Raw genomic sequence first — 27,973 nt, forward strand, 5'->3', positions numbered from 1 at the left:
GTCCCATGCAAATACTAAACAGGACTGATCCTGCTCTGCTCACAAGACCAAAAGGATCTGATACCTTTAGGGTATTTTTGTTGTTGTTGTTGTTGTTGTTGTTGTATGCCTCCAAGTCATTTTTGACTTATGGCAACCCTGAAATGAACCTATCATAGGGTTTGTGCCAGACTCTGAGGCTGAGCCATCTAATCTATTATTTATTAAAAGTTATCTCCCCCCCATTTCAGTCATCTTTGTCTTCTTTTATATATAAAAGAAAGGACAACTGAAATCAAGAACTGTATTTTTAAAAAACTTTGACAGACACTTTTGATTTATACAGAAATCAGAAAAATAATAAAGCATGTCGCTCTGTCCACTTTGCAGCAAGTTACCTGCCTAAGCCAGGCCCCCAGCACTACCAGTTCCGCTATGTGGACCGCCGTGGGGAAGTACGTGGTCAAAGCTCCTCTTTCCAGTTCAATGAACCACGGCCCATGGATGAGCTGGTCACCCTGGAGGAGGCTAGCGATGACGGTGGGGGCACTGATATGCTGTTGGTGGTTCCCAAGGCCACTCTGCTGGAGGTAATATACGTCAAGCCTGGAAATGTAACTTTGTTCCAGTTCTAAGAATTCCCCAGCTTCCATCTCCATTTGAGGGATTCTAAGAGCTGTTTCAAAAAAAAAGCAACTCTTCCAAGCTCTGTTTCAAATCAGTATCCTGGGGCTCACATATCCCATTGTAAGCCACCAGCCCTTCCTCCTGTATTGTCCTTTTTTGGGTGTTCAGTGTGGCAGTATTTCATTGTAAAAATAGGATGTGTACTGGACAATGCAAGCTAGAAAGAGCTTTTTAAAAGTGAAGAACCCGTGGTCCTCCAGATGTTGCTAGGCTGCAACTCCAATAATATCTGACCATATTCCATGCTACTTGGAGCTAATGAAATGTAGAGTCCAAGAACCTTTGAAAGGACCCAGACTACCAATCCTTAGCTTAAAACTTTGTCTATCCTCTAGTAACTATGACACTTCTTTCTTGGTTTCCCATTATTATTATCATTCCCATTCTTAAGCATCAGTTCTCATGCCCTGTGCTTCACTGCTTTGTTAATTTTGGACTGAACATAGGGGAATGTCGGCTCACATCTCCACTGATCCATGAACAGTGATGCAGTGATAAATTTTGAAATGTAGGTTTTCAACATGACAAATTTCCAAAGCCATGGAGAGAGTCCAGAATTGGAGGCAAGTCATGTTGATCCATATCAGCAAACCAGTTCTAGCAGTTTTCATCGCTATCAGGGGCTAAGAGGGGTGGGAGGGGATTCTTTGTTGCTCATTAAACAGGGATAGCTCATAATGATATATTGTTAGTGGAGAAAAATCAGCTATTGTACTGGTTGTAGCTAAGCATACAAGGGTGAAGGAAGCCCAAGAGGGATGTTGGCATTTGACAAAATCGTCCCTGCTTATCTTCAAGTCCTAGCACAGTAATCCTGGCATTACAAAGTTCATGTCACATTCTCTGGATAGCTGAGGACTAATTGCTGTCAGTTAATCTTACTGATTTCATGGGGTTGTTGTAAAGATAAAATCAGGGGAAACTCATTATTCCTTTGGTTCCTAGGAGGAAAGATAGGCTATATATGCAAACAAAACAAAGAATAGTAAGAATTTTCCACCCCATCATTCCCATTTTAATAATCTCTGCTATTTCTCCCATCACTCCCTTGTCTGGATTAAAAGTCCAAAAATGTTGGTAATAAGTATCTGACCTAGCACTCTCTGGGGTAAAGGAAGATTAAATAACAACAAGGTGAGTGGAGCCTCACCTGGAGTATATTTCTGTTTAGCAGGGAAACTAATCTGTTAGTGTCCTCCTGTTAAAACAACGTCTTCCTTCTTTCTCAGAGAGATATGCAGAAACAGAAGGGCCAGAATTCTAGACTTGAACTAGATGTCTCGTGACCTGACATTAGGCTGTATTTACATTGCAGAATTAATGCAGTTTGACACTTTAACTGCCATGGCTCAATGCTATGAAATTCTGGCATTTGTAATTTTGTGAGCTATTTAGTCTTCTCTCATAGAAATCTCTGATGCCACAACAAACTACAAATCCAAAGATTCTGTAGAATGGAGACATGACAGCTCAGGCAGTGTCAAACTGCATTAATTCTACAGTGTGGCAGCAGACTTGGTTCTGTATTCGTAAACTATACAAGATTATTCTTTCAAGGTTCTCTAGATGCTATTGGACTCCCAAGCCCAGCAGCCCCAGGCAATATGGCCAAAGGTTGGGGATGATGGGAATTGTATCTCATGAACATCTTAATGAACCCCAAGTTCCCCAGTCCTGATATAGATACTCAGACATCAGTCCCCTCCTTTGAGTCCATAAGGGAACAAGGCCTTCACATTGGCCCCTGTGATAGGTGGGCAGTCAGGAAGCCACTGGATTAGACAGACCTTTTCAAAATATTAGAAGACTGGCTTTCTGTCATAGCTGAGTTAACAGTGCAGGGTGTCTCTTCTGCAGCACTCACCTCTTTAAGCACCAACATCAGTACAGAAATTTACTTGAAAGACTTCTGAAATTGAGAAAAATTACCTCATTATCCAGAATGTCCTAAAGCCATAACTTGCTGGGGAAACATGCCGCTATTTAGATGTTTCTAGGCTTCGGCTCATATCATACTTCACTACTGGCAATTTACTCTGTGGGAAGGGTCTTCCTAAATTCATAAAACTAATATGTCTGGGAGAGGACTGAGCTCAGCCTTCTCTCTCCAAAGTGCTAATTTCTCATGTACAAGGTTGTTATTCTTTTTCATAAAATGTGGAAAGTACTCAAATACATGATCCATGAAGTGTTAAAGGAGAAAGGGACTGTATGACATGCTGTTTATTCTGAATCAGCTCAGAAATTCAAGGGCAGCAATATTTCACTGCACTGATTTATTTGCTTGTATAAATTGATATACTGCTGAGCAGAAAAAGACTACAAAAACCATGCAATGTGAATTTCATAATAATAGAATCAAAACCAATATCCAAGCTGCTGAAACGAGATGACAAAAGTCATCATATTGGTCTAAACCTAGTTGCTATTCCCAACTAGAATAAAACCATTGAATTTACAGATGTGTTGACTTACCCATCAAGAGGTGAATCAATGGGTCTGCTCTAGATGGGACTAGCAATTGGATTTAGGTTATTTTATTAATGTTCAGCAGTATATAGATTTGTATAGGCAAAAGTCTATAGCAGTATACAACGTAATATTCATGAGTCTAAAATACAACCAAAAAAGTTAATGGTGAGGAACGCCTGTGCCTCTCTGGTGGATGTGATACCTGGTGCCTGAATCAAAGCAGTTTTTTTAGTTTTCATCATCTCTCTGTTCCTTTCCTTAACAGACTCAGCTGGAGGAGAGCCGTCAGGAGCAAGGAGCCCTTTTGCAGGAATCGTGTCGCCTGAAAGATGAGGTTCAAGAACTGCAAAGCCGTGTGGCTGAGCTGGAAGCAGCTCTTGGCTCCCTGCGTGATGAGCACACCAAGCTGGCTGCACAGTACAAGGCAAGAAAGAAAGGAGGGTGGGTGGAGGGTGTCTGGAAGTTCTCAGTTGCTCCATCACCTGTTTCTTTGAAAGCTTAGAGGCAGGGAATTGTGCTCGTATCTGATCAGGGGGTATATGGGAAAGGACTTCTCATTTCAGAATGGGTGCCTTCACCAGAAAGGGCTTAAATCAGGAAGCAGTTGACTCAAGCAGCAGATGCTGGTAGATAGTAGGAATATGCTGGAGCAAAAGATTTTGTGCTATTGCAATCCCACTGGATGACCTTAGGCAAGTCACATGTTCTCAGCCTCAAGTGAAGGCAATGGCAAACCTCCTCTGAGCCAATCGTGCCAGGAAAACCCCATGATAAGTTCACTTTAGGTTTACTATAAATTTGAAACAACTTGAAGGCACACATCAACAACAAATCAGAGCCATCTTGGTTTTTGCCTCACAGAACAAAATGGCTTGGTTTGGCCTTCCTGGCTTGGAAGGTTATGTAATCTCCAAAAAGTGAAGAAGGATCTTACAATCAGAATTCCAGTTGTCCCTTTATAGAAAGACGTAAACCCCCAAGATTTGAGCCCTACCTGAGCCCTTTTCCACACAGATGTGCTCATTAATTTGAATTAAAAAATTATGTGTTTACTCATTATAATGTGTATGCCACTCTTCAAGCTCAATGTCAAGATAGATTATAATAAAGTATATAATAAAGCTTTAAAAACATCCTTCAATGGATGTTAGTTCATACAAAAAATGAACTAAATGCAGCAAAATTATAAAGGAAGTACAAAAATAATATTAAACTAATCCCCGTAACAGGCCTTATAAAGCGTGAGGGAACGAAACAAGTATTTTTGCTTGGAAAAATGTGGCACTAGCTAAGCCTATCCTGGAAGAGCTCTGTAAAACTAGGTGCCTTCTCTCCCTTAGTACCATTGGTGGTCAAGGAAGCTGGCCTCAAAAAATTCCTCCCCAGATTGGAAATAGTTATAATAATATATTTCCAGAGGCATTTTGTCTTTGTAAATCATCTCCCACCTCACAGCCATCCTCATTCTCCCTTCACCATTTTGTTCTGCAGTCTAGCACTTCTTTTCCCTTACCTTTTGATTTAGTCACAAGGTTGATCCCACTCAAGTCAGAGTTCCACAGTGCACAGGAAGTTTTCCTAGCCAATCATCATTGGCTGTATAATGACATCACGGAAGGGAAAACAATGGAGAGTGAGGGCAAGTGATAGTCATTTAACTATTTTGACTCCAAAGAGTACAAAGATTCAGCCAGCAATGACTTGAATGAATATATATATATATATATATATATTCTCCAAAAAGCAAACCTTGATCTTGCCATTTTATATAGGGGATATCATTTCACTACGCTGCTGAATTTAATGGGACTTGAGCATCTATGGATTTTGGTGTCCACAAAGGGTCCTGTAACCAAACCCCAGTGGATAGAGGGCCCACTGTAAAAAGCTACATGAGGGCAAAATGAGACATCTTCCACATTAAAGTTCAGCATCCCCAGTTAAAGCTGGAAGCCTTGCCTATGTTGTCAGCAATATAACAAGCAGGAAGTGTGTGGATACTGTTCACTGATCTGCCTCACCTCACTTTTTTCCGAACAGGAACTATCAGATTCTTATGCAGAAGTGTCCAAAGAAAAAGAAACACTAAGCCTTCAAGAAGCTGATCACTTGTCCCGAATCCGGGAACTGGAGGGTGATATCCAGGCCATGGGTGAGAAGATGCTACAACGAGAGACAGAGTTGGACAGGTGAAAAGTGTGACTGGGAGAGCCCCAGAAGAGTATAATGAGGCTATGCTGGGTTTGGGTTAATGTTTCTAAGCTCTTGGGTCCAAATCATCATTTTAGCCATGGGCTTAAGTGAGCACTGCCCAGTGGTGTTGTCTTCTGCTGGGGAAGTCAAGAAAGCTGAAGCCAAGCCCTCCAAGCCAATTTCCTCTGGGATCTCTGAGCTGGAAAGCAAATGCATTGCTGTATCCCAAGGGCTGCTTCTCTCTCTGTCTGTCATACATATACATACCATTTCTCCTCTTTTGTCTCTAGAGTGAAGGATACAGTCAAGTCTCTGCTGCGAGAACAGGAGCAGATTCATAATCAACTCAAAGAGGAGAATGCTGAGAAAGAGCAATACCAGGTGAGCAAGGAAAAGGGAAGGGTGCTTGTAGAAGGAAGCAAAATGGGAGCAAGAAATCCAAGCAGGTTGTGGGAGAGGGATTGGTGGAGAGATAGTGGCCCCACATGCTTCGACTGCCTCCTTTTCTCTTCTCAGGTGAAGCTGCAGGCCTCAGAGAAGGAGAGCCGCAGCCTGGCCTCTGATCTGCAGGAGGCCAAGACCCTTCATGGCGAGAGGGTCTCTCAGACTCTGCTGCTGCAAGAGGACATCAACAAGTTGCAGCAGAAACTGGCCACTGCAAATCGACGCACTGTAAGTGCACCGTGGGCACCATCCTAAGACTGTGAGAGAGGGGGCACTTTGGACCTTCAGATAAGTGGGCTGTTCTGACTGTATAGAATCATAGAATCATAGAGTTGGAAGAGACCACAAGGGCCATCCAGTCCAACCCCCTGTCATGCAGAAAATCTCAATCAAAGCATCCCCGACAGGTGGCTATCCAGCCTCTGTTTAAAGACCTCTAATGAAGGAAACTCCACTACACTCCAAGGGAGTTTGTTCCACTGTCGAACAGCCCTTACTGTCAAGAAGTTCCTCCTAATGTTGGGGTGGAATCTCTTTTCCTGTAGCTTGCATCCATTGCTCTGAGTCCTAGTCTCTGGAGCAGCAGAAAACAAGTTAGCTCCCTCCTCAATATGACATCCCTTCAAGTATTTAAACAGGGCTATCATATCACCTCTTAACTTTCTCTTCTCCAGGCTAAACATCCCCAGCTCCCTAAATCATTCCTCATAGGACATGGTTTCCAGACCCTTCATCATTTTAGTCACCCTCCTTTGGACACAACATCCTTTTTAAATTGTGGTGCCCAGAACTGAACACAATATTCCAGGTGGTGCCTGACCAGAGCAGAATAGAATATTACTTCCCTTGAGCTAGACACTATACTTCTATTGATGCAGCCTAAAATCACATTGGACTTATTAGCTACTGCATCACACTGTAACCCCCTGCATGCATCCCCACTGGCCATGGTGTCTAGGGCTGATGGGAGTTGGAGTCCAATAGCATCTGGAAGGCCACAGGTTCTCCATCAGACTGAGTAGTGTTCAGTATCCAAGATTTTATTCATTCATTCATTTCTATCCCAGAAAGGGATCCAAGGAGGCTTACAGATAAAATTATTTTAAAACTTTACAATAAAATTTTTAAAACCATTAAAATAATCTATCCAAAAACAGTACAAAATTATATAAAACATACAAAAGAAAACTTAACTAGAGCACACACCCCATTTAAAATCCTCCCTGACACTATACACACACCTGCGTCAATAAAGATAATTTTAAAATTGTAGGAATTGCATTGACCTGGATTTGAACAATCTTTCCATGCACTTGAGACTACAGATCCCCATAATCCCTTACTTGTCATTGTAGATGAGACTGATGGTAGTCCAAATCACCAAATGACCAGACTGTCTGTCCCAGGCTATGTAAAATAGTGAATGTGCTTCCATAAGGAAGGTATTTACCCACTTGGGGTAACCTCAGAATTAACTGAAGGATTTAAAAAATCTTTAGGGGGACAACCAAATGAGGAAGACTCACTATGGAATGGTGGCCAAGTGTTGGGGAGGAATGGGGGGAAAAGGGGAGATGCAGGAATGGAGTAATCCCTAATATCTCTTGTGCCCATTTATCCCTTTCCTGCCTCTTCCTCTCTCTCATCCTCTATTTCTCTCCCTCCCTCCCCCCCCAGGCTCAGATGGAGTCCTTGTGTGAACAACTGCGCTCCACACAGGACATCCTGGCTGCCAGCCAGCAGAAGGTGGCACTTTTAGGGGAAGAGCTGGCCAGTGTGGCCTCTATCCGGGATCGCACCATCTCCGATCTGCACAAGAGCCGCCTGGAGGCAGCTGAGACCAACATCAAATTGGCTGACATGACCCTCAAATGGAAGGAGGGAAAAGGCCAGTGGTGGAAAGAGAAGGCCACCTTGCTGCAGAACATGGAGGTTTGTGGCATATGGGCACTGCACAGAACATGCCTTCTGGCACATTCACACATGTATCTTCTATTGCTCTGTTTCAGAGCCTGGAAAAGTTAGCTTTTTTGGAACACAGTTCCTAGAATTACCCAGTCCCCCTCCAGAAAAGTAACTTTTTCAAGCTCTATTCCATTTTCATTGTGATAGTGCAGTAAAGTGCAGTGCATACATTGGAGCAATCATTGATTCTTTCTGCAGAGATGAAATTAAAGCAAGAGGGAGATATTAAATCGATTTTGCATGCCGAAAGAGTCCATTTCCCATTTATATGATTGATGTCAGCTCTTCTTGTCTGCACAAGAATATTTGGATTTTGATGATAAGAATGAATGTTTGAGGGTGGTGTTTCTTTTCTTTCTTTTTTAAGTAGCATTGATTTAAATTTAGAAACTCATCACTCTGTGTTTTAAATTACCAAATATTCTCCCAGGTATAGATTCTGGGTTATATTTTGAGTCCTTCATGACAAATACAAAGATGTGAACAGAGATTTCCTCACATCCTTCATCCACTCACCTGATACGGGCTAACTAACTCAGCTTTACAAATATTTACAAATAGATGGAAGGAAAATTTTGTCATTCCAAAGTTTACCTATAGAAATCTTATATCAGATTTGAATTCACTACATTTGCTGTTGTGCTTTAAAGTTAAACATTATTCCACATTTTTGTTTGACCTGACCTTTCTGGAGTTTCTGGTGGCATCCATATCCATTCCATGTTTTAGTCCAAAATTTAAATAGTTATCTAAGAAGCTATTGGGAGAATGAGGCTGAGTACCTTAGAAAGCTCCTTTGAAGGTCAACGAAAACTTGGAATGGATCAGAGTGACCAGAGTTCCTCCTTTTCCAGGACCTGTCCAATATTTCAACCTTCTGTCCAGGAGGAATTACAAAATGTCCTCCATTTTGAGCATGACCAAGAAGCATGAATTTACATTTATATTAGTGCTTTTAGCTTTTCTTTCATCATGCCCTATGTTTTTCTTGAATGCCCTACATTTGCAGTGCTTTGCCCTCCTTTGTGGTAGGGCATCTGGTCACTCTGGGAATGGATTCACCATGCTAACATGAAAGTTACTCACTGCCAGCCCCTTTCCATGTCTGTTTTATACAATGGTCCTCTACCCATTTGCTGCTTAGTTACACCTCAGGAGGAGGGAGTGTGGGTAGAGGGTGAGAAACACCATCAAGAACCATACAAATTCAGTCCTGTGGTGTTAATAGGCAGAAAAGGACAAGATCCTGAAGCTGAGCGCTGAGGTGCTGCGCCTAGAGAAGAGCCTGCAGGAGGAGAGGTCCCAGCGCCAAGTGTTGCGTGTAGAATTGGCACAAGAGCGTGACACCAGTCTAGTAAGCATGGGACCATGACTGGGGTGGGGAAGGGGATCCCACTGCCCTGGGTGGAAGAAATATAATCCCTTTGGGTCCCAGTTTTCCTGTTTAATTCACAACCATGGCTTCCATATTTATCACTGTCACCAAGCTATACTTGGGGTTATTTTTATACTTCATTTCCTTTCTGCCATAAAGGTAACTTGCCATTCACCCTTTCTTCTACTTGTATTCCTCTGCTGCAACGTACACCAGGTTTTGGAAAGGATTTTTCGCATGACAAGAGGATGGGTCTTTCAGTATCTGTTTGCAGTAGTAGCTGAAGGCAAGCAAGGCCTGCAACAAAATGTTGCCATGTGAAATGCTCCTGTTCAGGATTGCAGCCATTCCTTTCCTTTCCACCAACACCACAGTCAGTAAGCAGTCAGCATCCCACTAAGACACAGCACAGGCAGTCCTCGCAGGGGATATGTTTGGGCAAGTGTGCAAATCATGCTGCCGTTGGACAGCATCTCCCAGCATTCTTAACTTTTGCCTATACTAGGTAGGACTGCTGGAACATGCAGTTTAACATCCTGCATAATTGCCAACTCTGTTTGAAGTGTTCCTATCCCCTTTAAAGATTTTCTAAACATCGTAAAACATTGTGGCTCCCCCAAAACCACTGACATTTCTTTAGCCCAGGAGATGCCATCTTGATTATGTAAGGAACATGATGTAAGGAAAAGCCTGAACAGCCATTAAGCTATTTAGAGCCATCTGCTTATCCTCTGTTGGGCTGGGCACATGATTGCCTTGTATCTCTAGTACAGTTGTGCCTTGTAGCCCATCCAAATTCCAGCAGTCTCAGCCAACACAACTCATAGTGAGGAATGATAGGAGAAGTGTTGGCCCCTTCTGTTCTGGTTGGACCCAGCATGACAGTTCCCACATTCTGATACTGTCCTTTGCTCTTCCTCCCAGCTTAGCCTGTTTCTGCTGGCTCAGCTGGTAAGACAGAAAGGCTGGGATGGCTGAGCAGCCAGCTGTGCAAAGGAAGAAGTCTGAGGACATTGAAGGTGGAAGGTGGTGTTGGGAAGGTTTTACCTGTAGGTCAAGGTGGAAAAACTTCTGTTCTCCAGATATTTTTTGGACTAATATTCGGCTACAGACACCTTCTGTGGTTGCCTGTTTAGGTGCAGGTCTCAGAGAGCCGTCGGGAGTTGCGTGAGCTTCGGGCTGCACTGCAGGTGGCCCAAAAGGAGAAGGAGCAGCTACAAGCTGAAAAACAGGTGGGTGGGTTGGTTGTGGAGAGGAGAAGGTTCAGGAATCCAAAGAATGAATGTTTTGGGAACGGGGGCGAAACAGTACTTACGGCATGGCCAGTGAACCTGTTGCTTTTTAAATTTGTTTAGCTCCAGTTGCCATCAGCCCCAGTCAGCCTGGCCAATTATAAGAGATCTATTTTGGGAGAAAGATGGGATATAAGTGCTATAAATTAATTAATTAATGGTGGGAATAGTAGCACATCAGCATCCAGATGGCCACATATTCCTCCCCCTTGATCTGTGGGCAGAATCTAAGCATAGAAAGGTGGAGGTGGAGGGGCATGTGGGTGGCAAGGGGGTGGGCCATTAACAGGAAATAGGTGGAGCTGCTGACTGTGTCACATGCCATGCAGAGTCTGCCATAGACTAGCCAGTGGTGGCTGGTGGCTCCCATGCCAGTGGGGCACAGAATCTGCTGTAGCTTGGGTCTGAACTTTAAAAGACCTCTCCAAGATGCTGAATGTCTTTTGAGGGTGTGGGGTCTGCATTTTGGGTAGCTCCTTCAGACTAAAACCCAGAGCAGCGACAGGGGCCACCCATCACCTGTTTGACCCTTTCTGCTGACTTTTCAACTGGTCCCCTGTCCTCAGGAGCTGCTGGTGTACATACGACGCCTAGAAGAGCGTCTGGAGAAGGTTGCTGATGAGAAATGGAGTGAATCAGTTCTGGTGGATGAAGAGGAGACAGCACAGGAGGCCACTGGTCAGTCACACCCAACTTGCACCACTACCCAAGGATACTTCAGTCCCCATCACCCTCACCTCTGGTCACGGTGCCATCAGCAAAAATGTGTGGGCTGTATAATTTAGGGTGTGAATGCTTGGCAGATCTCTGAAACCAAGGCCCGATATAGATGGCACAGAAGCACTGTTCTCGAGCCAAAACTAGGGCTAGGGAGCACGCAGCATCTGCACGCTCCCCAGCCCTAGTTCGTATGGATGGCACCATTTTGGAAGCACACCGTCCATACAGTGTGCACGGCGTCACACACGTGTCACCTCCACATGGACTGGCGCATGTGACGCCACCGCGGCGCTACAGAGCATTTGGGTGCCATTTCAGCATCACGGGAAGGAGCTCCGAAACGGAGCTCCTTCTGTGCGCACACATCGCTGACGCTGGTGTGGCCTCTACATGACCGCACCGGCAATGCAAAGAAGAAAGGGGCCAGGCAGCCCCTTTCTCCTTTTCGCCATGCCTGGTGGGGTGTCCAAGGGAATGAAGCCCCATGGATACCTCTTTCCAGGCCACGGAGAAGCGGCATTCTGCTGCTTTTCCATGGCCTGGAAAAGTGCTGGGTTGGGGCCGCAGGGGTTGCTGGTGAGGCTGCCCTGCTTCCAACTGAGCAAGAAAAGGGGCAGCAGCGGACCGCCCCTTTTCCGTGGTCTGTACTGCGCCCAACTTAGCAATGTAACAATTCTAATGTCTTTTAAATTAAATACAGTTTGGGAGAGAAGAAGGGAAGGCTTTAAGTTTGAGGCAGCTAAGCTTTTTTTTATTCCATCTCTAATTTGTTTTTTAAAATAAGCATCTGAAAGAGGCAAGGGAAGTTATGAATAAACATCTATAGGAAGCCGGGGGTGGTGGTGCTACTAAGGTGTGGCCTTTCAGATATTGTTGGACTGTACTTCACATTGGCCTCAGCAAACATAACCAGCCGTAAAGGATTGTGGAATTTACATTCCCACAGCCTTTGCAGTGCCCAACCATTCACATCCCTTTTTAAAACTACTAGTGCAATATATAACCATTTCCATTTCCTCCAACACTTTGGGATCTCTAGCAATGTCGCCAAAGCTGAACTTTAGGCCCATGTACAATGCTTGTATTATGTGAGGTAGAACATCCTGTTCTCTGGAGACTGGGAGCATGCAGCCTTTGCTTTTTGGATTTCCCTTCCCCTCACCCCATTTTTCTGATGTGAAATTTAAGTGCGGGGAGGTCTTACAAGACTGCTGCCATATAATCTATTCATTTCAGTTGACAGGAATACAATGAAAGAAGGGAGGGAGGGAAACCAAAGCAGGGAGGTGTCAGACTAGTTCCCATCATATCATAGAGCAAGACCATGGGATCAGGACACCTTTGTGGAGAAGTCAAAGAAGAGCAAAGGCCACCATCTTGCCTTTTTCCTTTCTCCAAGGCTAGAAAACCCTAGAGAAGATCCTAGGAGCCCCCATGTAATTCAAGCATTATGGAACTAGTGGCCTTCCACATATTGATATCCCTCGCCATTAGCCAGACTAGAGTGGCTGATGGAAATTCTCCAACATCATCTGAAAGGGCACACATCCCATGCCCCTGATCTGTTTTTAACAGAACCCAGGAAGCCAGATGCCTGTGATTTTGCCACCTGTGAGTGAAAGGACCAAATCTGAGTTTATTTCTTTAGGTGAATTTTTCAAAATGGCAGAATTTGCTTCTGAAGTCAAAATTTAAAACTATGTGCATCATCACTTTCAGGGAAGATTCACCTCCAGTGGCGTCTCCACCTCTGGTATCACTCGCTGCAGGATGGGAGGTAGCGGCATTCAAAAGGGCATACTTGATGCTCTCCTTTCCTGGAGATCTCCACTGCCACAGCAAAGCCTGGAGAGGCATGCTTGGTCCTCTCCTTCACTGCAACATTGGAGGGCTCCTCATGAGGAGCCGTCCACTGCTACGGCAAACCATGGAGAGATGTACTCAGTCCTCTCCTTCACCATCGAGGCAGAGGTTTCTTTTTAAGGAGGCCCCCATCGCCATGGCAAAGCTGGGAGGGATACACTCGGCCCACTCATTCGCTGTGGTGACGGAGGTATCCTTGTGAGAAGGTCTATGTGGCAAAGCAGAGAAGGACACAGCAAAAGGAGAGCCCCACAAGTTGTCGCCTCACTTCTAGTGTCACCCAGTATGGGCTGCACTCTAGTGACCTCATTCTTCACTCTCACTCTTGATCTCTTTCTCTCTTCTCCTGTCCCCTCACACTCCTTGATCATGTGTTTCCCCAACATGCTCACATGTTTATCCCAGGTCCTCTGGATTCGCCACTGTCAGACTCCGAGGATGAATGCCCTGAGGACATGCGCCTCCCTGCCCAGCTCGGTTCCTACAGTCTGTGTGACAACCGGGCTGCCACCACCACACCACCTTGTGCCCGTGGACCTACTCACACTGTGGTGATCAGTCAGCCAGCACCAATTGCCAGCCAGATCAAACAGCCATCAGAAGATTCCAGTTCTGACTCGGTGAGATCCCAAGGGGCAAAGAAGTGAGGCACTCTTAGGATAGAATTTATGGGACTGGCTCAGCTTTGTGAACCAAAGAATTGCTTTGCTGGTCAAGACTGTCTGTGCTAACCCTCTCTGTCCAACAGTAGCTAGCAGGATGCCCCAGGTGTATCTCTCAAGCAAGGCATGGTGAACAATTGAGCAATTGTAGTTATATTAAGGCAACTGGATCTTTCCTCTGCCTATACCAGGTGGCTTTAAAAAGCATTCTGAAGTCCACATAACCATGTTGCAGCAGTAACAGCTCATGGATGGAGCAGATCTGTGGCCTTCTGAAACTTGTTAGACTACAGTTCCCATCAGCCCCATCCAGCATGGCTAGGGATGGAGGGAGTTCTAGTCCAACAACATTTGGAGGGATGCGTGTTCCCTGCCCCTACAGCTGAATATAAGTTGCTTGAGGAAGAATTGGTTTTGGCCTGCCCAAGGATTTATCCACACTTCGGAAAGCAGTTTGATCCCACTTTAACTGTCGTGACTCCATCCTGTGGAATCCTGAGATTTGTAGCTTAATGAAGTATTTAGCTTGGTCATCAAAGAGCTATGGTGCCTCACCAAACTACAAATCCTAGAATTCTGTAGGATAGTCATGACAGTTAAAGTGGTATCAAATTGCTTTATTTCTGCAGTGTGGGTACACCCTTAGAGAGTTTCACTGGATGAAGCCTTGCATGTTATTACCCTTTTCCCATACACCTGAGGTTGTGCTACTGCTACCCTTTGTACCTAATGATCTTAAGAACAGAAGAAGTAGCCTTATACCAGCTCAGAGCATTTGTCCATCCTAAGGTTCTAACCCTGTGTTTCCAGAGAGGACATCTTGGTGGTCCAAGTGATTCCTCTCTGCAGAGTGGGAAGATCCGCGGGCAGAAAGAGAAATCTGCACTCACAATACCTCTTTCAGGTGTGGAAACCTCTGTTCCAATTATCATCAGTGTCATAATTGCCACAGCTTAAGAAGCTAGGTTTTTCTGAGAAGCATAAACAAGTCCACAATTCAGATTTGCTTCCCTTGTCCCCTGCTGTATTGCTCTGCATTTTTCTGAGCTGGAGAATTCGTCAGTGCCCCTGGCAAAAAGGGAAAATTTATTCCAAGAGAAAAATTGGGAAATGAATCATAGCCCTCCTTGTTCCCATGGTACACCCTGAGATAAGGTGAATGGAGAAAATAAGCCATCCCTTCCCCCCCCCCCCCCCACTCTAGCTAATTCCTATGCACCTTCCGTCCTGCCTATATGATCCCATCTGAGTTTGGGATTTGGTGCTTTGTCCATCATGGATTCCCCCTTGCCCCACCTCTTGGCATTGTTCTTCCTGCACCCCTATATCCCAGTGTTTACTGTGTCTGGCTATGGTTCTCAAGGGCCTCAGGCAAAGGCAATTCCTATCTCCTCAGGACTGAGCCTAAGGTCTTTGGTGTGCCAAGGGATATTCAGAGAGGAAGAACCCCTAGATTGGGACTCCACTTGATAATCCAAGGTGCACTTGTCTGTTTGCCCTCATCCATTCATCCATCTATCACTTTATTTATATCTACGCTTCTCTCTTTCTGCCTGGAAGTCCAGGCAGCTTATAAAAAATTACAATAAAAACACGTGAACTTAAAAACATACAAAGGCATGAGACAGGGATGATGAACCAGGGTTGTGGAGCTCAGTCAGAGGTAGAATGACAAGTCAAGCCTGCATAGACTGCTTCTTTCTTTTTGTATTTAGGAGGCAGAGGATGAGAAGGCCGTGCTGATGGCAGCCGCACAGAGTGGTGGCGAAGAAACTAATCTGCTCCTTCCAGAACTGGGCAGTGGCTTCTATGAGGTAGCCAGGTAAGATAAGGATGGGATGTGTCAGGTCCTATTATGAGTTATTTCACCCTGGAAGGCAAGTATCGCCCGTAACCTGTGCAGGTCATCTCAGATGTTGGGGAACTGCTACTGCCAAATTATGCCTCATCATTGGCTAGATAGGGTAGAAATTGCAAATGTACAGTATCTGAATATTTCCCAGCCTTGCTTGATGGGCTCTTTAATAGTCAAGACTTTGTGGCATGCACAACCATTCACAAGATTTGGAGACAGGCTTTTCTAAAATCCCTGGAGGCTGGTTTTCAAATGATTTCTCTCAGGATCTCTCTTGCATCTCATCTCAGCAAATAGTCATTCTGAGTGTACCATGCATTAACCAAGGCATTGTAGTTTATTGTGGCACCAGAGCTCTCTGGCAAAGAAGGCTAAATGTCTCCCAAACTACAGTTCCCAGAATTCCCTACTATTGAGCCAGGGCAGTTAAAATGGTCTCAAACTGGATTATTTCTGCATTGTGTTTTGAACCTAGGTTTTCTGTCAAGGAAGACTTCTCTGGCCTCGACACCTGGGTTTGGCCAAATCTGGCCTTGCACATATTGTAGGACTGTGACTCCCACCAGTCCTAGCCAGTGTAGCCACATTGCTCAACTCTGGCCCAGACCCTCTTGCCTACTGTGGGACCGTATGTGACTTTGGGTCTTACTTAGCACAAGTGAAAAGGAGCAGCAAATTGTGCCCCCTGCTTTTTCAGTCATGACCTTCAAACGTTTACTTTGTCATGCACTGCATTCTTTGCGCTGTCTTGAGTATCACGCTCCCAGGACTGTTGTGCCTTGTTTGCACAAATCTCAGTCTAGACTCTATCCAGATCAGAGATCACAACTGCTCTCTTTCAAGCCCAAGGCTTGGGATCTGAGTAGCCTATTTTACAGACTGAGTCTTATCCAGAATTCTGAAATCCAAAATATTCTAGAATCCAAAAGTTTCCACATGGGTGGCTGAGATACTGACACCTTTGCTTTCTGGTGGTTCAGTGTTTCATGCACAAAATTATATATAATATATAACATTAAAGCTATATGTATACGGTGTGTATGAAACATAAATGAATTTCATGTTTTCATTTGGATTTCATCTCCAATATACCTTTTTATGTATAATTAAATATTTCAAAATCTGAAAACCTTGAAATCCAAAACACTTCTTGTACCAAGCATTTCAAATAAGGGAGACTCAACTTGGTACACTGTCCGTCCCTCCCTCCCTCTTTCTTTCTCTGCAGTGGGCTGACCGGGCGTCAGATGTCAGAACCAGGAGCCTGTGGGATAGGTGCATCTCCCTTGGACCTGCCTTCACCAGGCTTTTGGAAGGAATGCCCCATCTGCCATGAGCGCTTTCCCCCTGAGAGTGACAAGGAGACAATGGCTACACATATGGATGGGCACTTCTTTTTCAGCACCCATGACCCTTTCACTTTTGAGTGACCCTCTCCCTCCCATTCAGTTTCACCACCACCACCCCTTCCACAGTGTCCCCTCAGTTCCCCCTCTTCTCCTTTAGTGGGATCCAGGCTGGGTACCTTCCTTCCCTCCTTTTCTCCCTTCCATAGAGAATTAGCTAAGATGAATGCACTCCTTTGCAGAGTAGCTTCACCTAGTAGGTGGCAATAAAGGGGTTGCTGTCTTCCCAAGACCTCTCTCCAAGGCAGGGTAGTCAGAGCTAATTTGCACTGCGAGGGGAAAAAGATATTTTACTAGCATATATACAGCCTCACTCATTATCACACATGCACACCCTGGATATAAATATGTCTTCATACATGCACACACATTAAGCAGAGTTGGACAGCCTGTGGTCCTATCTTTTGACTCCATTGGCTCATGCTAATAAGGGTTGGAGACCATTAATACTTGGTAGGTTCACAATTTCCTCACCTCACCTTAATCCCAAACCAAGTATTAGTTGACAAGAGTTCTGAATGACTTCAGGGCTCTTGTAGTGAGAAAACCTATTCACATATGACTGGATACTTTGTGAGGTCAAATGGCAGGGGGGAAAGAGTCAGCAATTTTGACTGCATGTGATTCTCTTCTTGCTAAGTGAAAGGTATGCAATCATGTGAGCCCAGAAGGTATGGAAACTGGTTACCTTTGGTAGGTGTTTCTCACAGGTGAGAGGAGAAATGCCATGGCCTCAGTAGAGGTGCTTCAGTGAAATACCCTGTGATTCCTTGTTGTGTAGGTCTATCTTGGTTTTGGTTTTGGTTTGTTTTATCACAGGATAATAGCTTATATTGATAAATGTGCCCTCACCTTTCTGGACAACATATCTATGACAAGCCCATTCATAGAAGCATGATTGTCTTTGTGACTTGTAGCACTTTTAAGCATGAGCTTTTGGGGATTTCAATCCACTTCTTTAGATTAACAGAGTATAATCTTAAAGGTTCAGGGATATATTGGTGCTGTTGTGTGGCTTTATTTCTGATTTATGGCTACCCTACGGCAAACCTATCATGGGGTTTTCTCAGCAAAATTTGTTGTGAGTTGGCTGGTATTGCTTTCCTCTGATGCTAAGGAAACCTGGTGAGTTATCATGTTCAAGTAAGGATTTGAACCCTGGTCCTCTTCAGTCCTACTGCAACACTCAATTCACTACACCACATTGCCTATCTTCAGGCATATATATATATACACAGTATTAATGCTTAAGGTTGCTGTGATACTCTGTGCATTTGAAGAAGTCAACTGCAATCCACAAAAGGTCAGTCTTCAATAAGTCTGTTAGTGTTAATGGTGCCTTTAGACTCTCTATTGTTTTGCTGGCAAGGCTAGCACAAATATCCCTCTGAGTATTTTCATCCCAACATATCACACCAACCTTGCCCAAACTAGTGACCATGAGATGAGCTGGACTACAATTCTCATTCTCTGCCGCCACATAAACTTGGTTGGCTCCAGCTGTTGGTCCTTGCAATAAACAAAGCAAACCGAGTCATCAATTTTAAAAATCCCAATAATTTTCATAGGAACAGTTTCTCCCCATAGAGATTGCCAATGTGAAGTTGAACGCTTTCGAAAAACACACAAAAAACTAATTTTCATAGGACTCAATCTTGCTGTCTTTCTTTCTTTCTTTCTTTCTTTCTTTCTTTCTTTTGCCAGTTGCAAGCAAAAAGTGCAAAGGATTTTCAAAATGACAAGCTCCTTATTAGAAAGAAAAGCTGGGGGATTTGGCTGAGAACAGATTTCTCTTGCCATCTGAGCAGGATTGAAGTGAAGGTGAGCAGATACATAGGGGCTGTTTGCACAAGACCTTCTGATCATCCTGCTTCATGCAGTCTGGGCTTTGTCTCTTGTTCTTATTTCATTAGCCAGACTAGGAAATTGTGGGTTCTCAGGCATTACACAGAGAGTGAAAACTGGACAGGTGAGTTCAAAATTGTTATATAAACCAGATCTATATATGGAGGTGCAAAGCAACGTTAAGGAACCTGACCACTTTGGAAAAGACAGGCCTTTGCTGCTGTGGGCTGTGTACTGATGATGGCCTTTTGTAGTAATGAATGCAGGGGCAGCCTAGAGAAGCAAGAACTATTAGGGACTGGGTGAGGATAAAAAGGATTGAAAGCCTTGCCCACATATAGGCACGTCTACATCTTTTATTGCAGAATGGGGGCCAACTTAAATCAGGGGTGGGAATTGTGCAGCTCACTTAATGTGCTTAGACTGCAACGTATTTGTATCCTGCCTTCCCCCTAGAATTGGGATTCAGAGCAGCTCAAAATCTGAAAGAGCAATACAATTAAAAACATACCAAAAATGAACATTAAAATAGCATTAGACTATTTACAGCAGGGCTTCCCAACCTTTTTGACTCACTGAACCCTTATTTCTATGGCAGAGCCCCTAAGAGGCCTGTCCTATATCTTGGGAAGTGTATGCAGATCCTAAGGGCTCCTCAGAGCACAGGTTGGGAACTGCTGATTTACAGGGAATTAAAACAATTCACACCTCAAGTTAAAATGCATTGAAAAAGATAAAAAGCAACAGTTAAAACAATATAGCAGCCCCAGGCCATTCTTTAAAAACATGTTTTAAAAGCCTGTCTGAATTTTAAAAAATTAGCCAACAAGGAAAGAGTCATTTTGGCCTACTTGGGAAGGGAGTCTAGTGTCAAGAGTCTAGTGATTGCTACTGAGAAGGCCCTCTCCCATGTCCCCACCATCCATGCTTGCAATGGTGGTGAGACTACATGAAGATCCTCTCCAGATAATTCCAGATCCTGGGCCAGCTCATACAGGGAGATATGGTTTGCCAGATAACCTGGACCTGAGCCCTATAGAGCATTATACGTCATAACCAGCACTTTGAATTGTGCCCATAAAAATGGCAGCTAGTGGAGCTACTTCAACCAAGACGTTGTATGGTCTCTCTAGCCTGCCCCAGTTGACAGTCTGTAGCTGTTTGGAGTATCTGATGTTTCCAAATATTCTTCATAGTAGAGTGCCTTACAGTAGTCCAAACAGAATTTAAGTAAGGCATGTAGTACTGTGGCTATATGTGTTGTCTCAAGAAAACCAGTACAATTGGCACACACGTTTTAGATGTGCAAAAGCACTCCTGGCATCCACATTCAAAGTTGTGTCCAGGAATACCCCCAAACTGCCAATATGTGTCTTTAGGGAGAGAATAACCCCATCTAATACAGGCTGAATCCCTATTCCCTGATCTGTCTTCCAGCTAACCAAGAGCTGCTCTGACTTGTCTGGATTAACTTTCAATTTGTTTGTCCTCACCCAGTCCATTGTTGATGACAAACACTGATGTAGGACCAGGGCAGTCTCCTTGGATTTGGGTGGAAAGGAGTAATATGTCCCCAAATCCTTCAGCCAGCACAGCCAATGGTTATGCTAGCTAGGGGATCTTTGGAGATTAGTCCAAAAACCTAACTTTTCTAAACTCTGCAATAACATATCACTTGCTAAGGATGTGCAGTTTGAGTCAGTGGGGAAGGGGGGAAAAAGATGATCTTTGAGTTCTTTGTTTGCCCTATAGAAATTGCCTCAGTAGCCATTTTTTCTAGTCAAGGAAGTATTTCCCATCTCTCGCCATACATAGGGTTGCCATTCGCCAGGACCTCCAAAACGGGACAAATGTAGGACAAAATTTTCAAATGTAGGACACATTTTTGTGTCCTATATTTGAATAGGAGCCTCCCTGAGGGGAGGCTTTCCTTGCCTGCCTGGGCCCCACCCTCGGTGGGGGCGGAGCCCAAGCGGCAAGGGACTCCTCCCCTTCAGGGAGGCTTTTCCTGCCGGCCTGGGCCCAAGCGGCAAGGGAAAGCCTCCCTCAGCTTGCCATATCTCGCCCGGGGGTGGGGCAGTCACGGGGGCAGGGGCAAACCGGGACCGTGCGGGCCCGCCCAAAACCGGGAAAGTCCCGCCCCCAGGCGGGATATGGCAAGCCTAGCCATACAAAATGCACTGCCTGAAATGGTACAGCCCTGCTTCAGAAGCCTCTATTGGGTTTTCTGTTCATCTCCCTTTTAACTCTGAGTGTGTGCTCAGAAAGCAAACATGGATGCAAATGAATGGATTTGGGTATTTATTGTTTTAGCTATAGGCCCTTACATCAGCCACACCCCAAAGATTTTATGGCATACATTTGTACATTATATAGCAGGATGTTGTTGTTCTTTTTAATAACAACTAAAACAACAAGGCTATCAGACAAGTAAATTAAAATAAAGCAGAGAAAAGATTCCAATAAAATCTCTTTCTGCCTGCCTCAATACTATCGGAACAAAACTGTATACATTTGCAGATCTTGGCACCCGCCCCCTTTAAATATGATCAATATCTTTCCTAAATGTAGCTGTTACCTTTGCATAAATAGGAAAAAAGCTAACATTTTTCATTGCATAATAATTCACATTCCCAAATATCCAGTGATTATATTTGAAAATTTGAAAAAAATCAAGAGCTCTAGAGTTCTGGGGGAAATGGATTAAGTCATTTTGTAACAAGGAACAAAAAGACATTCATAAGGGAAATTTTTAGACAGGTGATGAAGCTAATGAGCTCTTGACCAAAGTGGTATTCTGTCCCCCTCCTTTTGAGATCAAATTAGGCAAATCCGGTAAATTAGCATAACCAATGAAAGAATTGTTCTAAAATAAGAACTTTAAGACATCAGAAGAAATAGCCAGCCTGGGTTAATTGCAAGGAAGAGAGTTCTGTAGCACATTAACAACTGATTTATCATAGAATGCCATCAAAAGGGCTGGAAACATGGGTGGCACCTTTGTGTGCCTTCAAGGCATCTGCCAACTTATGGCAAGCCCATGAATTTCATAGGTTTTCTTAGACAAGGAATACACACATGTGGTTTTGTTATCTCCTTCCTCTGAAATATGCTTTATTATTATGTTTTTAAAAAGTTAAAGTTTACAGGGTGTGGAATTTTGAACTGGGAACCATGCATGTGCAGAATCCACAGATGCATGTACTGTATATGTGTGTGATAGAGAGAAAGAGAGACAGAGAGAGATCTTAATGAGAAATAACACCAATTCCCAAAAGACAGGAATGTGTGGTCCTCCAGAAATTGTTGGACTCACATCCCCAACAAGGTTAATGCAGAATGATGGAAGCTATAGAATGAGAATATCTGTAGGACCACAGGTTCCAAACTCCTGTAATGTAATATCTTTTGGAAAGGATGAGAAGGGCCCAGAGATGGAACTCAAATAGGTGGGGCATAGACAGAAGCACTGGGAAAGTTGAACTTTGTTTTCCATTACTGTTGGGAAGCGATTCTGCATTTCTAAGGATGCATCATTCTGAGATGCTGTATTTTTGATATTCAGAGTATCCAAGGGCACTCTGCTGTGTTGATTTGCACAGAATGGTTCGAGTTCTAATACAGGAGAATGGTGTGTGTGTGTGTTCATGTGGGCATGTTTGTTTGCTAGCTAGTCTGCAGAAGCTTGATAATGCAGGACATGTGGGATCTTCTATCTAGTGTTAACCCACCAAATATCCACTTTTATTCTCAACAATGGCTAGCAAAGTGTATCAATTTCAGGACAGATGCCAGGTTACATTAGTCCTACAAGACAGTATGTATGTGTCTTATAGTGCTATACTGGCATCTGATTAAGTAAATGGAGTCTACAAAACATGATGCTACAAACTTCTTTCTCCCAGTTAGTCATAGACATGCTACAAGATCCCTTGGTTTATCTCCAATGCTGTCAGGGTTAAGTGTGCTATTGGTGCATTTCTGGTTTTTTGTTTTTTTTTTTCATTGTTCCTTTGGATTGATGAAACAGGAGCTTAAGAGCTGCTGACACAAACCTCAGGGTCTGTTTGCACATTGCACTGATGGTCAGCACTTGATATAGAAGAGTAACCCTACCCATTACCCTGTTGCTCCCAGCCTGGCTCCCACTCTTGGGCAGTTGTCCAGCAATCAATCTACATGTGCAACTTAATGTCATCTTTGTGCAGGTGCCCTTTACCATTCCAAACTGAGAAGAGAGATTTCATGTCTGAACGCTTCCAGAAACCCTGCGCATATACAGAGAAAGTAACATGGCAGGTGAAAGCATTTTCTGCTAGCCCTCTCTCTGATGCACTAATTTCTCTGCTTAGGGAGTTGAGGGAAGCATTTGAGCCTTTTACATACCGCCTTCAGTTTGGAATGGTACATTCCTGTAGACCTGCTTTTGCTGCCCAGGTAGATAGGTTATAAAATTTGTAAGAAACCAGAGCCATATTCAGGTATTCTTAATCTGGATACTGTGAACATAAGACATGGGGAAGCACATTCATTTCCTGACCCTCTGCTGCTATATGAAAAATTATTTTTAAAAAAATGAAAAAGAAGATAGCATTCTCTGTCCATAGAGGCTCTCCCCATGATCTGGAACATGGAAGAGGTGTTTACACATTTGTGCAGAGTATGTCACATTGTATGTACATGCTTTCAGATGTTCATCTCTTAAATATGCAAGCATACAGACAAACCATCTGTATAAACACTGAACCTGTGTTGAAAACAATGTTTGAACACCCTTTGATTTGCATGGATAGCCTCAGCAAGTAGAGGGATCACTCCTTTTCATGCAGTCACCCTCTGATGCATAGAGTGCAAGGGGGGAGTGGGGCTAGTGCATTCCCCCTTCATGTGACTACAGTACCCAAATTAGGAACAGTTGAATAGGGCTAAATGTCTATGGGATGATTCCTCAGGCAGCGACTGAGGATAACAAAATGTAGACATTTAAATGGTTTGGTGACAACTGCGAAGACAGAGGGGACCCTCCTTGAGCAGCCAATAGTTCCTTAAGTAGACTTGGTTTTTCTCCCGATCTTGTTTTGTTGTTGTTGTTGTTGTTGTTGCTGTTTATTTTTAATAGCCCTTTCTCGGTGCTGTCATGCATCAGTTGCCACCTCTTTTGCTTGCTGCCTGCTGCTATTGCATGCATCTCCTTTTTACAGCACTGTACCTCACACTGGGCTCCCATTGTGTTTGGTTTATGATCTTACATCCATTTTGTTCCCTACCCCACACCTTGGCTTCCCTGGTTACTGAGCCTCCTGCTTGCTTTTTACTAATTATTTTGGTCGCAAATTCTTCTTTTTTTATTCTGCCTCCTGGCATTTCTGCCAGGCCCTAAGAGAAGAGTGCAAGGCTGTAAGTTCCACTATAACAAGAGAGGAGAAGAAGAGGAGAGAGAGAGAGAGATTGCGATGACTCCTTTGTGATTGTGCCTTTTTGGAGAGGCTGTCATGCCTCTGCTCATTTGCGCAAGGGAAACCTTTTCATCCTACTGCATTTGTGAGTTCTCCTTCTCTGTTTCTAGACCGCCTTTCCTTCGAAAGCTTGCATAATGTATTTTATGCTTTGGAGTTGGCCCAAAAAGGTATCGCTGCTTGTGAGTTTTGGATTTTGTTGTACTTCACAGCACGGCCAATACGGCTATCCCTGAACAATTTTTCCCCTTCTTCAGTGTTTCTTTTTTTTACTTTAATACAATAGTAAGTGGCTCAAAAGCTCAAAGCAATAAACCTCTTTCCCTCCCCCCACCCAATTTTGACATGCCCCCAAGTCTATGTACAGGATGTACATATATATATATTTATATTTATATTTATATGACATGTTGCAGCAATTCTAATAAAATGCAATCTTTCTGCAACAGTCTGCCTATCTTGTCTGTTGAATAGTGTGGTTGTACCTAGGTGTGTGTGTGATAGCATAAGGCTCTCCTTTGTTCCACACTGTCTGCCAGCTCACCTGCTGCTCATGGAGATGACATCAATCACACATGCCACTAGATCACAGGCTTTGATGAGCAGGGAAAACAAACAAGCCACAGCAGAGGCAAATGAGTTGCCCCTTCTGAACTGCTGGAGAACAAGATGGCTCTTCCCACCAGAAAGTCATGTCCAAATAGATAGGAAAGCACAAAATCGACATCTCTGAGACCCTGTGGAAGAAAAGTATATCTGATCAGGACATTCTCAGGATACAAGTATACACACGACTTCAGTTGCCTCCAATAGGCCTTCAGAGCCACCATCACTTTGGTAAAAACTCTTAGGATTACAGATCTGTAATCCTTGTACTGAAAATATTGGCCCTTGAACCATTTCACTGCAGGAACTTGGAGTGAAATTGATGTACTAGAATATCCAAGTACGCATCAGTCAAATTAATGGATGCAACAAAATCATGGGGTCACAGTGCTCCCAGATTGTCTTGACAGTCTCCATTCTGAACTTTTGTTTCCTCACAATCCAAGTGACCCATTTCAAATCTAGGGCAGCCCTCCACAATTTGTTCTTTTTTTGGAATGATGAAAAATATGAAGTACGGTGGGGCCTCCGCATACGCTGACTTTTTATAAGCGGCTTTGAGCGTACACGCTCAAGCCGCTGGGCGCGTGCGGGGCGGAAGGGGCGGCGCGTCCCATTCAGTTGAATGGGCGCGCGCGCCCGTTGCGCCGCACACACGCCCGTTTCGCCCCGCGCACCTCCGCGCCGCCGTGCACGAGCCCCATTGTTTACAATGGGGCTCGAGCATAGGCGGAAATCGCCATACGCGGTGGGATCCGGAACGGATCCCCCGCGTATGGCAAGGTTCCACTGTAGGAACCTTTTGTTCTTTCTGAAGAGGGCATTGCACCAGTGCCTTTAGTGTTGACCAGATACTCAGTGGCCTCTAGTATCAGTCAATGCTTTTCCAGCAGTGTGGAAAATTAGCCTCATGACTGGTACAGGCACTGCCTCCACTCTAGAGCTAAACTGAATTATATCTAGACTAGTGTAACCAGGACAGGAGCTATGCCTATGTCAGCTCACTCTAGATGGAATTACATATTTGCTCGAATTACTGGCTGGGTTATGCAGCCCAGGGATCATCCCTATGTATACCAAGGTTGGAGGCAGAAAGGACCGCAAAGGCAAATCCTCAATGAATTGTATTTTATTTTAAAGGGCAAAATCAACACATACTCTTAACATTCACTCACACAAGCACTGAGAAATAAAGGTGTTAGGTTGGAACAGAGTAAGGCCTTATAATGGAGATATGACACCTATTTGGATGCTGCTCCTCTTGATGACATTCCAGGATGGGACAAAGGGAACTCAGTCACTCCCAAGGCCACTGGAGGATGGCAAGCAAACAAGGGTCTAACAAAGTAAAAACTGGCAGGACCTCTGCCTGCAAACCAAGCAAATCCAAAGGAAAAGTTCCTGAATTTATAGGAAATTTGTGCCCTGGGGCAAAATCCAGGGAGTTGTTGTGTCCAAATAGTCTAAGCGACACTTTGAAGTTGGTTCTCCCAAAGTGTAACATGGTGTGTGAATGGGGGTATTCATACAGCAGGAAGCTTAAAGTGTCAGGTAGATGGAGTTGTTTACTCTGACTGGAGCCATCCTATTGTCTCATGGCTAGGCTCTTCCTCATCAACTGCAACATGTCTGGAAAATAAATCTTCGCAACTCCTAAGTTAGTCGACATGACCTGCTCGCTTTCTCATAATGACACCCACATCAGGATCATATGGTAACTCTGATATCAAAGAGGAGAGGTTGTTTTAGGTATGTTTAGGGCTAACACTAGCATCTGCTAAATTGGAGTTACTTTTAATAACTTGTTAATGCCTTGATAGAATTTCATATTTCCTTGTGGAACCTTCTTGTATAAGGCCTTTGGCCCATACATACGCTGTACTGGGGGAGGGGAATAGACATAGCTGAGGCCTCCCTGGTTTCCAAGGATGATGCTTCATAAGCCCTCTTAAGAGCTACAGCTGCATTCTTCTTCTCAGGGTTCTTTAACATATCTTCACTATCTTTTGCATAAATGGAGACTGATACTGGTGCATCTACTAATGGGATGTGTCAGTTTTCCATGACCCATTTCAATAAACTGCAGGACTGTTTGACATACATAGGATTTGGGCAAGCTATGGCAGGTCTGGCCCATTCCTCCCTTACCACTTTTCATAAAATCTGCAATACATGGTATATCCAAAGGGAAAGGTCCTGGTTTAGAGAATGAGCCACCCTTATCTTGTGGCAAATTTGGATCATTTGTTTATACTGATGGATGGGGGCAATTCCAAGAGTATAACGGCCTTGCATAACAGACACCAAAAGCCCTTACTATGAAAAGGTCTGGATGAGGATGGTGCACTTGAGGTAGTCTCCTCATCCTCAGACAGTTCTCCTTCATATTCTGACATTGAAGGGGATCTTGAAGCTCTTTCCTATTGCTAATCTGAGGAATGTACATTAGACATGGCTTTTTTCTTTAATTTTTTAAAAAATCCTTCGGGCCTTGAAAGCCATCCTCTACAGTTTTCTTCCCTTTATCCCTATGGTCTTTGGACAAAATGGCCACTGCAGCTGCTACGTTACACTTTGCTCTCCTTCCAAAATGAAGTAGCTACAGTTTCCTTAGCAATTATTGCCTTCAGCCAATTGCAAAAAATATTGTGCAGTTGTTGCCCCACTACCACTGGGTAAGGAGAAGGATGCAAAACTATACTTCACTTTTCTCCTCCCAAGACCTGATCCAGGCCTGGCACTTTTAGCATCCCGATCAATGAGAGAGGGATTTCCGTCCTCAGACCTCACCCTCTTTGCCTTCCTCTTAGCCACTTTGGGACCCAATCTTGGGAGAAAAGCAGGATAAAAATAAATATAATTGTCATCGTCATTGTCATCTTAGAGCATTCCACAACTTGGATCTTGGATTCCCCAAGACAAGTTGACATAACAGGTGTCACAGAGTCCCCTGATATCCCAGGGGGTTTCATGGCCGACTGGGAATCCCAGAACCGATTTCTTGCCTCAGAAATTGCCTCAGCCATTGCAGTTTGTAGCTACCAGTCACCATCTAACTGTCTAGTCTCTTAAAAAGAGCGACACAGATAGGGAGAAAAAGAAGAAAAGTTGAAGACAAAAAAGCCAGAGAAACAGGGGAAAGGAAATTGAAAT

General features: G+C 44.0%; 1 protein-coding gene across 5 annotated transcripts in view; it reads left to right on the forward strand.

The window, feature by feature from the left end:
* CALCOCO1 (calcium binding and coiled-coil domain 1) overlaps positions 1-24,662 on the forward strand; it is a 40,385-nt gene extending 15,723 nt beyond the window's left edge. For 3 of the 5 annotated variants that reach the window (XM_089481228.1, XM_089481221.1, XM_089481213.1), the window contains exons 4-15: positions 370-569; positions 3,404-3,562; positions 5,179-5,327; positions 5,622-5,712; positions 5,848-6,003; positions 7,453-7,707; positions 8,969-9,094; positions 10,252-10,347; positions 10,974-11,085; positions 13,396-13,610; positions 15,368-15,474; positions 16,736-24,662. In XM_089481228.1, coding sequence (XP_089337354.1) covers positions 370-569; positions 3,404-3,562; positions 5,179-5,327; positions 5,622-5,712; positions 5,848-6,003; positions 7,453-7,707; positions 8,969-9,094; positions 10,252-10,347; positions 10,974-11,085; positions 13,396-13,610; positions 15,368-15,474; positions 16,736-16,937 — 1,868 coding nt within the window. In that variant the 3' untranslated portion in view covers positions 16,938-24,662. Of the gene's footprint in view, positions 1-369; positions 570-3,403; positions 3,563-5,178; positions 5,328-5,621; positions 5,713-5,847; positions 6,004-7,452; positions 7,708-8,968; positions 9,095-10,251; positions 10,348-10,973; positions 11,086-13,395; positions 13,611-14,462; positions 15,475-16,735 lie in introns of those variants that run through there. The other 2 variants (XM_089481242.1, XM_089481235.1) reach the window with 2 other exon arrangements.
* The last annotated feature ends 3,311 nt before the right edge of the window (positions 24,663-27,973 follow it).

The sequence above is a fragment of the Sceloporus occidentalis genome, unplaced genomic scaffold (genome assembly GCF_023333645.1).
Source record: "Sceloporus occidentalis isolate IW3139 unplaced genomic scaffold, rSceOcc1.0.p SCAF_1, whole genome shotgun sequence".
Lineage (NCBI taxonomy): Eukaryota > Metazoa > Chordata > Lepidosauria > Squamata > Phrynosomatidae > Sceloporus > Sceloporus occidentalis.